Source organism: Hyla sarda, chromosome 5 (genome assembly GCF_029499605.1).
Source record: "Hyla sarda isolate aHylSar1 chromosome 5, aHylSar1.hap1, whole genome shotgun sequence".
Lineage (NCBI taxonomy): Eukaryota > Metazoa > Chordata > Amphibia > Anura > Hylidae > Hyla > Hyla sarda.
In genome coordinates, this window is record NC_079193.1 from 32,484,222 (window position 1) to 32,501,275 (window position 17,054).

General features: G+C 42.4%; 1 protein-coding gene across 3 annotated transcripts in view; it reads right to left on the reverse strand.

Moving 5' to 3' along the window:
• The window catches only part of TRDMT1 (tRNA aspartic acid methyltransferase 1), a 49,795-nt gene that overhangs the window by 16,685 nt on the left and 16,056 nt on the right, over nt 1-17,054 (reverse strand). For 2 of the 3 annotated variants that reach the window (XM_056519175.1, XM_056519176.1), the window contains exons 3-5: nt 6,567-6,643; nt 2,705-2,776; nt 27-92 (exon numbers count right to left, since the gene is read on the reverse strand). In XM_056519175.1, the coding sequence (XP_056375150.1) occupies nt 27-92; nt 2,705-2,776; nt 6,567-6,643 (215 nt within the window). The remainder of the gene's footprint in view (nt 1-26; nt 93-2,704; nt 2,777-6,566; nt 6,644-17,054) is intronic. The other variant, XM_056519177.1, reaches the window with a different exon arrangement.

A 17,054-nucleotide genomic window follows, 5' to 3' on the forward strand; every position in this document is an offset into this window, starting at 1 on the left:
CACCGGAGTACCTCTTTAAATATTACCGTGCTTCTGAAGACTCAAATCCTTTCACGTTTTCCAGGAGAATATAACTAGGAGTTTTGCGTAGTCTGTAAAGAATCCGAAACAAAAATTGTGAGTGAGGCAGAGGTTACTATGGCTCATATACCTTTCTACAGTGTGTCAATGATATGAGGCTTACATAAACATTTGCAACTTTGGTAAGTTTTAAAAATGGTAAACAGGAAATTATGAATTTTTATATATATATATATATATATATATATATATATATATATATAGTGGGGATCAAAAGTTTGGGCACCCCAGGTAAAAATTTGTATTAATGTGCATAAAGAAGCTGAGGAAAGATGGAAAAATCTCCAAAAGGCATCAAATTACAGATTATTTCAAAATAACAGAAAACAAAAAAATGGAGTCTGCAAACGTTTGGGCACCCTGCAGAGTTAATATCTTGTACTGCCCCCTTTGTTAAGTATCACAGCTTGTAAACACTTTTTGTAGCCAGCCAAGAGTCTTTCAATTCTTGTTTGAGGTATCTTTGCCCATTCTTCCTTACAAAAGTCTTCCAGTTCTTTGAGATTTCTGGGCTGTCTGTCATGCACTGCTCTTTTAAGGTCTATCCATAGATTTTCAATTATGTTGAGGTCAGGAGATTGTGAAGGCCATGGCAAAATCTTCAGTTTATGTCTCTTGATGTAATCCCCGTGGTTTTCGAGGTGTGTTTAGGATCATTATCCATTTGTAGAAGCCGTCCTCTCTTTAACTTCAGCTTTTTCACAGATGGCATCAAGTTAGCCTCCAAAATTTGCTGAAATTTTATTGAATCCATTTTTCCTTCTCCTCGTGAGATGTTCCCTGTGCCACTGGCTGCAATACAACCCCAAAGTATGATTGATCCACCCCCCCCCCATACTTAACAGTTGGACAGAGGTTCTTTTCATTAAAGTCTGTTCCCCTTCTACTCCAAACGTACCTTTGCTCATTCCGGCCAAAAAGTTCAATTTTAACCTCATCGGTCCACAGGCTTGTCTATATGTTCATTTGCAAAGTTCAATCGCTGATTTTTGTGGTGAGGGTGTAGAAGAGGTTTTCTTCTGACGACTCTTCCATGAAGACCATATTTGTACAAGTATCTCTTTATAGTGTAATGGTGTACCACAACTCCAGTGTCTGCCAGATCTTTCTGGAGGGATTGTGCAGTCAAATGTGGGTTTTGAATTGTTTTTCGCACAATCCTGCGAGCTGTTCTGTCTGATGTTTTTCTTGGTCTGCCAGATCTTGCTTTAACTTCCACAGTTCCTGATGCCTGCCATTTCTTAATTATATTCCGAACAGAGGAATAGTTTGTGAGCGTCAACTATTTTCAGTTTCAGATTTCTAGACAACTGCTTAGAAGAACCCATGGTGCTGATTGTTGGGGCAAGGTCAGATGAGTCTGGCTATTTAAAACCTTTGAGACTGACATCACCTGGTCTTCCCAGATGATGATTGAGAACTATCCATGACACTGGCAGGTCTCAGCTTTGCAAAGGGGCAGTGCATGCTATAAATTCTGCAGGGTGCCCAAACTTTTGCAGACGCCATTTTTTTGTTTTCTGTTATTTTGAAAGTGTAAATGATGGAAATAAAATCTAACTTTTGTTTACATATTATAAGAATGTCTAATCTGTAATTTGATGCCTTTTTGGAGTTTTTTCACATTTTCCTTGGCTTCTTTATGCACATTAATACAAATTTTTACCAGAGGTGCCCAAACTTTTGATCCCCACTGTATATATATATATATATATCTCTATCTCAGAGCTGCACGATATCGCAATCGAATCACGATTTTTTCTTCGGCTGTCTGGACATGCTGGAAGTTGTAGTTCTGTAACAGCTGGAGGCACCCTGGTTGGGAAACATTGTCCTGAGTAATAATAGGGGCATAGGGGAAGCATGAAAACCTGAACCTAGCCATGTGGCTAGGTCCTGATCCTAGCAAATCCTGTTCTCCTCCATGTGGTCAGCTGGTAATCAGCTGATTCCAGGACCTATCCTGCTCAGCCAATCAGTGGCCGCAGCGATGACATGCATCATGCCAGTGATTGGCTGAGCAGGAAGGTCCTGATGTGACAAGGGGGAAAAATGTGGAAAGGAGGAGATGTGACATAGGGAGGGAAGAGACGACATGGGGTGGGGATGTGACACAGGGGGATAGATGCAACATTGAGGGGAGATGAGCCTGGTGGGTGGGGGTGATACATGGGGGGTTGACATAAAATGGGGGGGGGGGTTGAAATTGGGAGATATAAATGAAATAGGGGAGATTGGACATGAAATTGGGAGATTTCGCCATTTGTTTATTATATCACAATCGCATATTGAAATCGCAATATCTACCTCCATAATCGCAATCGCACATTTTCCCCAAATCGTGCAGCTGTAATATTTATTATATTTATTTATTTAAACCTACTTTAGCAAACATCTAATGACATAAAAAGGGATAGTTTATTAAAAGGTTTCTTTTTTTATTTGATACTTAATTTTACTTCTTTCAATAATTATGTTTTTTTGTGTTTCAAGTTCCCATTCTGTAAATCTACAAACCTATAATGCCCTGGCACAACCCTGGTATAAAGCAGGTAACAGATTAATGATATTTAATCCAAGAATACAATGAAGTTTCATAACTATAAAAGAGCAGACGCTGCACCTTGGAAGGATTTCCAAAACATACAAGAAACTCTTTGCCCTCGGGTCCGACACATCACCTTGCAAGCCGATCCTGGAAGGAGACGGAATACACAGTGACACAAAGGCTTAAGAAAATACTCTTATTCCTCATAAAATAACAATCCTGTATTGTGCCATTCCTCTATTACTCCTCCGGGAAATGTAAATTGACATGAGCACGACCATTCTACTTATCAATGGGATGTGTCCCCGCAATGCCAGACCCCATTGGTAAAGGGCCATTACTAATTTATCAATACATGCCCATGTGGAATAATAAAGTAAGACACAATGCAGAGTTGTAAGAAAAGATGCTCTAGCGCTTGAGGTACTAGACACAATAGCACTTTTGTCATTATTATCCATTCAGCTTTATTTTTGTTAATACATTTTTGTTATCATAGATATTCAAACAAGCATCTTTGGTGCACTGGGGACGTTACCTAGCTGTGCACATGGGGCCAAGGTAATATATCCAGTGCCTAGGTAATGCCCCCCCCTCCCCCAATGTGCTTTATTTTTTTTTTTTTATACATTTTTTTTAATATAGATATGCAAATGAGCATCCTTGGTGCACTGGGGGTGTTACCTAAGGTGCACTTGGGGCCTAGGAAATTAATTCAGTGCCTGGTAACGACGCCACCAATGTGCAGTGACAATCCAGGGCTGCCATGTAGGAGAGGTTGCTCAGGCACAAGATTTCCGTGCTTAGGCTACATTCACACCACGTTTTTGCAATACAGTTCCTGTATATGCTTTCAATTTGAAAACCGTACGGAACCGTATCGAAAACCGTATGCATTGACTCTCCATTGAAAACAGTATGCCAAACAAGGCATCCGGTTGCATCCGTTTTGCGTCTTGTACGGTTTGTCCGTTTTTTTCCCGTACCAAAAACCGTAGCCAACCACGTTTTTTGATCCAGGTGAAAAACCGTATTGAAATGGTATACTTTTTTTTTTTAAAACACGTGAGTCAATGGGAACTTTGAGAACCGTATGTGCGTACGGTTCCATCCGGTTTGCACCATATGGTTTTTAAATTTGCATTTTTTTCCCTTGGAATTTCAATTAAACAAGTGAAACTTTATTCATATTGGAGTGAAAAAACGCATACAATCGGACATCACAGGGGTTAAAATTTGTACACATGTTTTGATACAGTCAGGTACAGTTTTGAGGAATCCGTTTTTCATCAAAAACCTAATACAAGAACTGTATTGCAAAAACGTGGTGTGAATGCAGCCTTACTTGTGCTACATCACTGAAGAAGAATATAAATATTAAAGAGTACCTCTCATGATCTTGTTAAATGTTATAATCCCCCCCAGTTCCCTGCCCCCATCATGATAAACCACCCCCTGCCTTTATTTTTATTATTTGTTAGTTTTCTTCCTTGATAGTGCTCTGTATTTTCCGCTCAGTCAGATTCACAGACTGGGAGGGGGCGTTCCCCAGCAGGCGTGACATCATCTGAAGCCATACAGGGGAGAACTTCCTCCCTCACTCTGCTATACATAGCCCAGAGCAGTTCAGTGTGAGAGGAGCTATGATTGGATAAGGCTGCACACACACCCCTCAGCATTTCCTGATTTTGGACTTCTGCCAGGCCAGCAGGAGTCCAAAGTCTGTGCAAGAGATGAGGGGAAATGTGCTCTGGACAAGTAGGGAGACACCTAGTGGCAGCTTTTTTAAACACAAATAAAACATAGAAAACTTCATATATTTTTTTAACAAAGTACATTAGAAAGATTTTTTATTAATCATAAGGAGTGGGTTCCTAGGTAACGTCCTTTGTGCTTAGGTAACTCCTACAATGCGTAGAAACAATCCAGGCATTGTTACAGATCCAGGTGGCCGGGCATAGCGTAGGTAACACCCGCAATGCACCAAGGATCCTCATTTGCATATCTATAATAACACTGTCATTAAAACTTGCTAAAAATTTCTGCAATTGCATTCCTTTTGGCAAATAAAAAATCTTTCTAATGTACTTTGTTAAAAAAAAAATTAAGTTTTATTTGTGTTTATGAAAAGCTGCCACTAGGTGTCTCCCTACTTGTCTAAAGCACATTTTCCCCATCTCTTGAACAGACTTTGGACTCCTGCCGGCCTGGCAGAAGTCCAAAATCAGGAAATGCAGTCTGGAGTGCTGAGGGGTGTGTGTGCAGCCTTAGCCAATCATAGCTCATCTCACACTGAACTGCTCTGGGCTGTGTGCAGCAGAGTGAGGGAGGAAGTTCTCCCCTGTATGGCTTCAGATGATGTCACGCCTACTGGGGAACGCCCCTTCCCAGTCTGTGAATCTGACTGAGACTGAGCAGAAAATACAGAGCAATATCAAGGTAGAAAACTAAAAAATAATAAAAATAAAGGCAGGGGGTGGTTTATCATGAAGGGGGCAGTGAACTGGGAGGATTATAAAATGTAACAAGATCATGAGAGGTAATCTTTAAACTTCTCTTTACATTAAGGATCAGGTGTATGTGAATAGACTCTAATACTGACATGAAGAGCGTCAAAATTCAGAGTATGAATCCGGATTTACTTGAACTCCCTAAATATGAAAAAATAAATAAATAAAAATGTAATTAAACATCACAAAAACAACTATTCGTTGACAAAAATGGGATGTGCTGTATGCAATTAGAAAGTCATAGTTGACCCCCCCACCCCACCCCCCCCCCCCCCCCCAAAAAAAAATTACTGCTTTTCCTGCAATAAAAGTTACAGGTCTTAGAACACGGTGACCCCAAAATAAATAATAATTTAAAAAAATACTGTGCAAAAGCAATAAAACATAATCCAGTAAAATCAAAATCTCATAGCAGTGTTTTCCAGTGTGTCTCAAGCTGTTGCAAAACTACAACTCCCAGCATGTCCCCTGTATAAATGGAATGGCAGTCTCTCTACACAATTTGCAATCGCTTTGGCAGTGGTGTCCAAACTTCGGCCCTCCAGCTGTTGCAAAACTACAACTTCCAGCATGCCCGGACAGCCAACGGCTGTCCGGGCATGCTGGGAGTTGTAGTTTTGCAACATCTGGAGGGCCGCAGTTTGGACACCACTGCCATATGGGGTTAAAGAAGTACTCTAGAGAAAGAAACATTTTTTGCAAATCAACTGAAAAGTTATACAAATTTGAAAATTAATTCTATATAAAAATCTTAATCCTTCCAGTACTTAACAGCTGCTGTATGCTCCACAGAAACTTGTATAGTTCTTTCCAGTCCGACCACAGTGCTCTCTGCTGACACCTCTGTCCATGTCAGGAACTGTCCAGAGCAGAAGCAAATCCCCATAGCAAACCTCTCCTGCTCTGGACAGTTCATGACATGGACAGAGGTGTCAGCAGAGAGCACTTTAGTCAGACTGGAAAGAACAACACAACTACCCCCTGGAGCATACAGCAGCTGATAAGTGCTTGGAAGGATTAGGATTTTTAAATATAGACGTTAGTTACACATCTGTGTAACATTTTCTCACCAGTGGATTTGAAAACTTTTTTTTTTCTTCAGAGTACCCCTTTAACACTAGGGGACTGAAAAAAGCATTGTCACTGCTGGGAGCCAAAGAAGAACCACTGCGTAAGTCGGTGTTTCCCAAACAGGGCGACTCCAGCTGTTGCAAAACTTCAACTCCCAGCATGCTCGGATAGCTGTAGGCTGTCTGGGCATGCTGGGAATTGTAGTTTTGCAACAGCTTGAGGAACACTGTTTGGAAAACACTGACTTATAGGCATATGAGGACAAAAAATAAAATGATAGTAATAATTTTGTGTGTAAACACTATAGAATCAGTTCAGAATTAGAATGTTATTACAGATGAAATCTTTATTCTTACCTTGTAAATGGCTGGCACGGAGGACTCATCAGGATCATATCGAATGACAAGGAGTCCAGCTCTTTTAGGGATATTCCCTGGTACGACATCAAAAAATATATATACAAAATCACAATAAGCAAACATGACGACGACCAGAATTAAAGGGGTATTCCGGGATCTAACATTCCGGGATCTCAAAGGATAGGGGATAAGATGTCTGATCGCGGGGGTCCCGCTCATCTCCCTGCAGCAGCCACATTGTATGGGGGCTGCATCTCCAGTTTTGGAAACCACCGGTTTCCAGGACTGGAGACGTGACATCATGCCACGCCCCCCCTCGTGACGTCACACCACGCCCCCTCCATTCATGTCTATGGGAGGGGGTGTAACGGCCGTTACACCCCCTCCCATAGACATGAATGGAGGGGGCGTCCGAAACCAGAAGTGTCCGAAACTGCATACAATGCTGCAGGGAGATTGCAGGGGGTCCCAACGGCAGGACCCCCGCGATCAGACATCTTATCCCCTATCCTTTGGATAGGGGATAAAATGTTAGATCCCGTTATACCCCTTTAAATGGGCACTGGCAGAATAAAAAACTTTTTACATGTTGTACATTTTGGCAAAACATTAACGTTTCTAATATACTTCATAAAAAAAATCTCTTTTTTTTATTTTTTATAGGAATCAGAAAAAAATATAGAATATAGAAAACAGACCACTAGGGGTCCCCATACCATCTAGAACATGATCCTTTCCGGCTACAAAATCATCTTTGTCCCAGCTGTAGCACAGGCTGGGACAAAGTCCAGGAAGTGAGGGCGGGACTAGCACTTCTCTGTGCTCACTCCTGTCCTATCAGACTGCAGAATGCTGTTTGCATAACTCCCATTAAAGTCAATGGGAGTTACGCAAATTGAGTATCTTCCCCACTTTGGCTACTTTTGGCTTTTTTAATAACCACCTCTGGCCACTGCAAACAGACCAGAGTAGCCAAAAAAACCTGTAAGTAGCGAGGTGGGACAACTCCTTTAACCCTCCAATAATATGTTTATCACATTGGACCATAATGACTGGTCCGGGCAAACAATAAAAGATATGAAGACTGAATTACATAATGCGGTACGGCCCCAGATCCCACTTTATCATGTCCACAGTCCAGATTATCAATTATAAGAGATATAAAGGTCAAGTGATTACCGTGTCTGGATGAGATATAGAAGCTAAATAAACTGCTAAGACTGCACTGATACCACAGGAGCTTTATAAACATGACGGTATAATTAAGGAAAAATACAATTATACAGCCATAAACCCGCCTGCTGAAGGAGATCACGTCCTCCAAGAATTATGCGCATGTTTTTTTTATTCAGCCAATAAACTTATAATTTTTATACTAATTATCAAATAACAATCACAGAACAGACAGATCAACGTCACAGAAATGGCATTGCACCTAATAAAGGAAAGGATCATTTGTAGCACCCACAAAAATAAACATAACTGGTGTAAAAAATCTCTGTATACTGCGAAATTGCCTCAATATACTCAGAGCAATGACGGTATGGCTCAATACACAAATCTCATGAATAAAAATCAATTACCAGGTGACCACGGACAGAATACAGTGGGGATCAAAAGTTTGGGCACCCCAGGTAAAAATTTGTATTAATGTGCATAAAGAAGCCAAGGAAAGATGGAAAAATCTCCAAAAGGCCTCAAATTACAGATTGGACATTCTTATAATATGTCAACAAAAGTTAGATTTTATTTCCATCATTTATACTTTCAAAATAACAGAAAACAAAAAAAAAGGCGTCTGCAAAAGTTTGGGCACCCTGCAGAATTTATAGCATGCACTGTCCCCTTTTGCAAAGCTGAGACCTGCCAGTGTCATGGATTGTTCTCAATCATCATCTGGGAAGACCAGGTGATGTCAATCTCAAAGGTTTTAAATGCCCAGGCTCATCTGACCTTGCCCCAACAATCAGCACCATGGGTTATTCTAAGCAGTTGTCTAGAAATCTGAAACTGAAAATAGTTGAGGCTCACAAAGCTGGAGAAGGCTATAAGAAGATAGCAAAATGTTTTCAGATGTCAATATCCTCTGTTCGGAATGTAATTAAGAAATGGCAGTCATCAGGAACAGTGGAAGTTAAAGCAAGATCTGGAAGACCAAGAAAAATATCAGACAGAACAGCTCGCAGGATTGTGAGAAAAACAATTCAAAACCCATGTTTGACTGCACAATCCCTCCAGAAAGATCAGGCAGACATTGGAGTTGTGGTACACCATTCCACTATAAAGAGATACAAAGGATAGGGGATAAGATGTCTTATCGCGGGGATCCCGCTGCTGGGACCCCCCGCGATCTCCGTACATCACCTGCATTCTATGCCGGGCTACGTCTCCGGTCTCGGAAAGCTCTTTATTTCCGGGACTGGAGAAGTAACATAGCACCACACCCCCTCCATTCATGTCTATGGGAGGGAGCGTGACGGCCGTCACGCCCCCTTCCGTAGACATGAACGGAGGGGGCATGGCGTGACGTCACGAGGGGCGTTAAGTCACGTCTCCAGTCCCGGAAACAAAAAGCTTTTCGAGACTGGAGACGCAGCCCGGCATAGAATGCGGGTGCTGCTCTTTGGCCGGATAACCCCTGTAAGTGAATGGAAAATGTGGATACCAAATTATCAATTGGTAAACTGTGATTTATCATTGTTGGGCGACCACGACAATGATCGCAAATCCCTGGCCGGCAAACCTTTCCTCTATCTAGACTTTTATGCAAAAAAAAGTTTGTCTCCGCCGGCCAAAGAGGGAGTGGAGCACAATGGTAAAATCCCTGTATTATTAAATTGTATGTACTGATTTGCTGTCTAGTAGCGCCTCCACATAGTTTAGTGCGGTACTGTACTGCTCTTTACCTGTGCCAGGACAAACTGCTCCTGTGGACTCCGGGTGAGAGCGGCTCCATTATGTATCTCCAGTACACTGTACAGGACCCTGAAGAAGCACCTGCCCTCTATGTATAAAGTGATTTACAGATTTACATACATTTTATGTAAGAACTGACTTTATATGTATTTGTTATCTTATCATTTTTCTTTAATCTTAATTTTTTCGTATTTTAGGTTGACATTTTGGGAGACTTTGGAATCAATGACTAGTTATGGTCTCAAAATACAATTTTTACCTCTCATGATCTTGTTAAATTTTATAATCGTCACAGTTCACCACCCCCTGCTTTTATTTTTTATTATTTTTTTGTTTTCTACCTTGCTATTGCTCTGTATTTTCTCCTCAGTCAGATTCAAAGACTGGGAAAGGGCGTTCCCCAGCAGGCGTGACATCATCTGAAGCCATACAGGGGAGAACTTCCTCACTCTGTTACACATAGCCCAGAGCAGTTCAATGTGTGAGATGAACTATGATTGGCTAAGGCTGCACCCCCCCCCCCCCCCCTTCAGCACTCCTGACTGCATTTCCTGATTTCGGACTTCTGCCAGGCCAGCAGGAGTCCAAAGTCTGTGCAAGAGATGGGGGGGGGGGGGGATGTGCTCTGGACAAGTAGGGAGACACCTAGTGGCAGCTTTTTTAAATACAAATAAAACATAGAAAACTTCATTTTTTTTAAAACAAAGTACATTAGAAAGATTATTTATTTACCATAAGGAGAGCAATAGCAAAAACTAGTTTTAATGAAAGTGCCCATTTAAAGCAGAATAGTACTGATACTGGAGATTTTATCAGATACAGCCCAGCCATGTCACTGTGACATGCACTGAACGTGATGACTGCAGTAATATAAGGACCGGCTTATCATAGAACCTTTGCTCTTTGGGTATAGTCTCTAAATTCTCTACAAGCCTCCTAGCACACGTACTGTCTACAGCACACAGTGTACCGAAAATACTCATCACATGACTATCGGAGATTAAATGATAACACTAGGACAGTGTTCCCAACCTGTGGCTCTCCAGATGTTTCAAAACTACAACTACCATCATGCGTAACGGGATCTGTAGTTTTGCAACAGCGAAAGAGCCACAGTTCAGAGTAAACTGCCCTAGGGAGACCACCACAAAAAAACATCCTTGTATTGAGTTTGCCAAAGTGGACGCATTGCAGTGACTCTATGATGTAGCTCGGACCGGACCTGCTCTCTATAAGGGCTATCCATTTTTTTCATATATTACAGGACATAAGGAAAGAAGACAACCCATTTAATCAAGTCACACAGATTTGTGCCACTGTCTCCATGAATTGATATGGGTTTGTATAGTCCAGTGTTTCTCAACCATGGTGCCTCCAGATGTTGCAGAACTTACTGTATTGTAACTGCACATATTTGTACATGTATGACAGACAAGGGTCCTAACTCCGAGACCCCCTCCCCCACCCATACTTTAAGAAAATGAAGGTCTCTCTTGGAGTGAGCACCACGTATCCTCAGTCTGCTCTCTCCTCTGCTTCTTGGGCACCACCATTTGATCTGAAGGGGGTCCCAGAGGCGAGACCCTCAACCATTCAGAGGATTTTTAAGTATTCCACAGAAACATCATGGTCGGAATACTCTTTTAAAGGGGTATTTCCGCTGCTCAGCGTTTGGAACAAACTATTCCGAACGCTGGAGCCGCCGCCGGGAGCCCCCTCAAGACGTTACGCCCCGCTCCCTCAATGTAAGTCTCCCATAGATTTGCATTGAGGGGGTGGGGCGTGATGTCATGAGCAGGCAGGGCTATAATGTCACAAGCTCCCGGCGCCGGCTCCAGTGTTCAGATCAGTTTGTTCCAAAGCGGAAATACCCCTTTAAGGGGGTACTCCCCTGGAAAACATTTATTTTTTTTAAGCAACTGATGCCAGAAAGTTAAAACAGATTTGTAAATTACTTCTATTTAAAAATCTTAATCCATCCAGTACTTATCAGCTGATGTATGTTTCACAGGAAGTTCTCTTTTTGAATTTCCTTTCTGTCTGACCACAGTGCTCTCAGCTGACACCTCTGGCCATTTTAGGAACTGTCTGGAGCAGGAGAGGTTTGCTATGGGGATTTGCTCCTACTCTGGACAGTTCCCAAAATGGACAGATGTGTCAGCAGAGAGCACTGTGGTCAGACAGAAAGGAAATTCAAAAATAAAAGAACTTCCTCTGGAAACATACAGCAGCTGATAAGTCCTGGAAGGACTAAGATTTTTAAATAGAAGTGATTTACAAATTTGTTCAACTTTCTGGCACCAGTTGATTTAAAAAAATAAAATAAAAAATGTTTTCCAGTGGCCAGTGGAGTACCCCTTTAAAAACAGCCTTTAGATATTGGTGGGAAAAATCTTTATATTTCAAACCCAACAAGTGTAATCAGTTGTTTCTGGATATCTCAGTTATGGTGAGGATAATATGTTGGAAATGCTAAGACAGTGGGGCAGTGTCTCCTTCCTACTATTTTCAGGCTCCATGTTTGAGTTAAAGGAATACTGTAGTGGAATAGAACTTGTCCCCTATCCGAAGGGTAGGGGATAAAGTTATAGATCGCGGGAAGTCCGACCACTGGGACCCTCCACGATCTCCTGTAGGAGGCCACAGCAGTCCGCATGAAGGGGGCGTTCCGTCCCCGCATGATGCGGCCTCCAACACACCCCCTCCATGTATCCCATATAGCAGGGGTTCTCAATCAGGTGTACGCCAAGTGTTATGTGGGGGTACAGCAATTCGCTGACAAATAAGAGCCATGCATTGGCCAGAGTGGGAATTGGACGCCGCAGCAGCTCACTATATTGTACCATGGCTGGAGCTGGAGCCGCAGCCACTTTACGTGAGCTGCAGTGGCTGCCGGGCCTGCCATGTGACATCCCTGACGTTGTGGGAAGGTGCCGGCACAGCGCAGGAGGACATCACCTGTCAGTGCGGCCCTCCGACTCCTGCCAAACGGGATAGACACAGGCCTGGTAAGAATGTTAAACTAAGTGTTACACCTCAGTATGGATGAGGAAGGAGAAAAAGAAGGCCCTTGCATCCGGCACTGCTCGGTCCAAAGATGGTTCAGGGAAGACGTAGGTTACATTAAAATAGTTTATTTAAATGTAATAATAAAACTATTTTAAAAAGCATGCAGGCAATGACGCGTTTCGGGAAACAGCATATCCCTTCTTCAAATTGCAGATGTATATAGGAAAAATAAAAATGGACATTAAATAGACAGCAAATGGGCACCAAAGAAGATATTCCAGGTCAGAGGGCGTGTATCTGACCCGGATCTGGATCGGAAACCACTGAAATGTCACTAGACTTTACCATTGTGGAGACACATTAAAAAACATAAATATACAAGACATATTTTGTGGGAATAAAACAGATACATATATGAACACTGTGTCATGATTGATGAGTTAGCTTTTGTATACAATGTATATGGAATGGCGTCTGAAGCACTGGGAACATATCCCAAAAGGAGGCTTGGAGCGCATCGGCCGGACAACATAACAGGTATTATTAAAACATAATTAGCTGAACGAAGGAGAATTAGAAGAACTCAGCGTTCAATAATATTGAATGATAAAGGAGAATCAGAGGTTCCCGGGAGACGTTTAAATAAATTTGCAGGCCTGAGAAACCTATACAGCCAATGGAATTTGAAAGATGATGGGAGGGGGCATGACTGGGAAAAAAACAATCGGATGTAAGAAAGGCATATACACAAACAAGTATCTGTTAACCCACGCTTAACCCTCAAGAGGGTCTCCAGGTGAGAGCACACCCTGTTGGGGGATCCACTTGGGTTCACTTGATTTACGGTATCACACGAGGCGCTGTCCTCTTTTCTTTTATTCCCTCATTCTCTTTTTACACCTCAGTATGGGAGGGTGTTATTGTTTGTATCTCATACATTGGCCCAGGGGGATTGGAGGGGGGGGGATAATGGCACAAGGGGATTAAGATGGGGGGGGATAATGGCGAAAGTGGATTAACATGCAGGGGGGGGGGGATAATGGGGAGGGGTACCCGCGAATATCCTTTCACCCTTTAGGGGTACAGTAGCGAAAAAGGTTGAGAACCACTGCCATAGAGATACATGGAGGGGGCATGTCTGCCGCGGCTTCCTGCTGTGGACGGCATGGCGCTTCCTGCCCCGTACAGGAGATCGTGGGGGGCCCCAGCAATCTATAACTTTTCCCCTATCCGAATTATATACCACTACAGTACTCCTGTACTGTAACAGTTAACATAGCTTTAATGCTGATTTTTTCTTGTTTTTCGAGCTTTCCTTGCTGCATAATACAACTGTGTTCTTACGTGTGAGAGCGGCTTTGTGAAATGTTACATAAAAGTCAAGCAGGCTGTTCATTGTATAACATCCAGTGGCAGCTGAAGGTCAGACGATTATTATAGTTTATTGCTGCTGACATTCTTTTCAGTAGAATCCAAGTATTCTGTAGTCCCTTTCCCAGGAAAGCTGTGTGACAATGGCTGGTGTTACAGCTCATACTGGGGTTGTCACTCACATCTCTTCTTTGGTAAATCGTAGTTGTGCAGCAATCTGAGTGTATCACTGTATAACTTCAGAACAGGTCAGGGTTCAGCTTTATATACAGACCATATACCCAGAACGGCCATTTTATTGTAGACGTAGTCTAGTAGCAGATTGGACATATGGAGCCACAGCAGTTTGTGAAAGCACAGGCTCCACTAGGTGATGAAATAGTCCTGGAGGTATATTTGTCCACTGGCATCTTTGCATTTGCCACACATTAGATGGCAGTGCCAATAAGCTCTAAACAGATGTTCTACCCCAGAGATATCTAGGATCTGGGACTGTGAAGGCCCATAAGTGGTTATGTTTCTGGAAGGAATCCATGGCTATATGACCATTGGTGCATTGTCCTCCTGACAGTCACCTTCTGCCATGAAGGAATGAACTTGGTCGCCTCTACTTTCCAATTGTCCTTCCATAAGTTTCAGAGGATCCAGAGTGCACCAGGATAACATTCCTCACAGGACTACTCCTCCTTCACCTGTTTAAACTGTTCATGCTGCTTGTGCCGAATTCTGACCCCCCCATCAGCATTGTGGAACAGAGATCTGGATCCATCAAACCGAAGTCAGACGCCGGCATCTCGCTGCACCAAGCGAGTCGAGCTGGTAATCCCCGGCTCCCTGCGAAATAGCAGGTTATGCTGAGCCCGCGACTTGATACAACTAATCATGGAAACGGCGGCTGTATATGATTTATGTGGCAATAGACTGGCTATAAAAAGGGACAGAACATTTCTCCATAGGATACTGGGCTGTGAATATTCCTTTTTTATAGGACTTTTAGGGACAGCCTTTCCCTTCACAGCAGACCTACATTCCTAGAGTGAAATTCATGTGTTCTTTTCCCAACAGGAACCAATGCCATGTTTTCAGCCAATTAGCCGTTTATTCCTTATCTATATCAATATTTTGTGGTCATTTTTGAATTGTTAAAATACGAATTTTGTACCTCCCTGATGACACCATTATTGAACAGGTGGTAGAAACGTGTCGGCAGTTTATACTTTTGTGTATTTCTCTTGGCACAAGTGGGCTGGCAGGGCCCAGCAGAGCTTTACCTTGTGCTTGTTGTTGCTAATGGTGATGACCATCTTGTATTAATATTTTAATGGTGTTGGTTACACAGGCAAAGTAATGGTAACTTTTAAAGGCACTATTAAAAGCTAAGTTTTAGGCACACCTTTGAGCACATTATTAGTTGCTCTATAATTTTCTGATCCATCTAACCGAGCCATGTTTTCCACAGTGATCTACAGTGAGGATCAAAAGTTTGGGCACCCCAGGTAAAAACATTTATTAATGTGCATAAAGAAGCCAAGGAAAGATGGAAAATTCTACAAAAAGGCATCAAATTACAGATTAGACATTCTTATAATATGTCAACAAAAGTTAGATTTTATTTCCATCATTTACACTTTCAAAATAACAGAAAACAAAAAAATGGCATCTGCCAAAGTTTGGGCACCCTGCAGAGTTAATATCTTGTACTGCCCCCTTTGGCAAGTATCACAGCTTGTAAACTCTTTTTGTAGCCAGCCAAGAGTCTTTCAATTCTTGTTTGAGGTATCTTTGCCCATTCTTCCTTACAAAAGTCTTCCAGTTCTTTGAGATTTCTGGTCTGTCTGTCACACACTGCTCTTTTAAGGTCTATCCATAGATTTTCAATTATGTTGAGGTCAGGAAATTGTGAAGGCCATGGCAAAACCTTCAGTTTACGCCTCTTGATGTAATCCCCCGTGGATTTTGAGGTGTGTTTAGGATCATTATCCATTTGTAGAAGCCATCCTCTCTTTAACTTCAGCTTTTTCACAGATGGCATCAAGTTAGCATCCAAAATTTGCTGAAATTTTATTGAATCAATTTTTCCTTCTAAGCGTGAGGACTTAGAGGACAACTGCAGTGGTACACAGGGGACGCCGCAGAGCCGTCGGCGTATCACCGGCCGTAGCAATGTCCCGCCCCGGTCGGTGATAGGCTGAGCCCACTGTCATGTAAGAAGCCAGCCAGAGCTCCTTACATGACAGTGGGCTCAGCCTATCATCGGCCGGGGCATCGCTACGGCCGGTGATACGCCGACGGTTCTGCGGCGTCCTCGTCCCCAGGAAGTGGAATGACGTCAGCACTGCCGGACCTGTGCCTGAGGCCTGTGCCGGACCAACGGGGGCTCGTAGGAAGATATGTATGAGCTTATTTTATTTTTGAGGCCCGGGCATGGGCATATATAAATGTGTACCACTGCAGTTGTCCTTTAACAGTTGGACAGAGTTTGTTTTCATAAAATTTTGTTCCCCTTCTTCTCCAAATGTACCTTTGCTCATTCCAGCCAAAAAGTTCAATTTTAACCTCATCGGTCCACAGAACTTGTTTCCAAAATGCGTCAGGCTTGTCTATATGTTCATTTGCAAAGTTCAATCGCTGATTTTTGTGGGGAGGACGTAGTAGAGGTTTTCTTCTGATGACTCTTCCATGAAGACCATATTTGTACAAGTATTTCTTTATAGTGTAATGGTGTACCACAACTCCAGTGTCTGCCAAATCTTTCTGGAGGGATTGTGCAGTCAAACATGGGTTTTGAATTGTTTTTCTCACAATCCTGCGAGCTGTTCTGTCTGATATTTTTCTTGGTCTTCCAGGTCTTGCTTTAACTTCCACTGTTCCTGATGACTGCCATTTCTTAATTACATTCCAAACAGAGGATATTGACATCTGAAAACGTTTTGCTATCTTCTTATAGCCTTCTCCAGCTTTGTGAGTGTCAACTATTTTCAGTTTCAGATTTCTAGACAACTGCTTAAAAGAACCCATGGTGCTGATTGTTGGGGCAAGGTCAGAAGAGTCTGGGCATTTAAAACCTTTGAGATTGACATCACCTGGTCTTCCCAGATGATGATTGAGAACAATTCATGACACTGGCAGGTCTCAGCTTTGCAAAGGGGACAGTGCTATAAATTCTGCAGGGTGACCAAACTTTTGCAG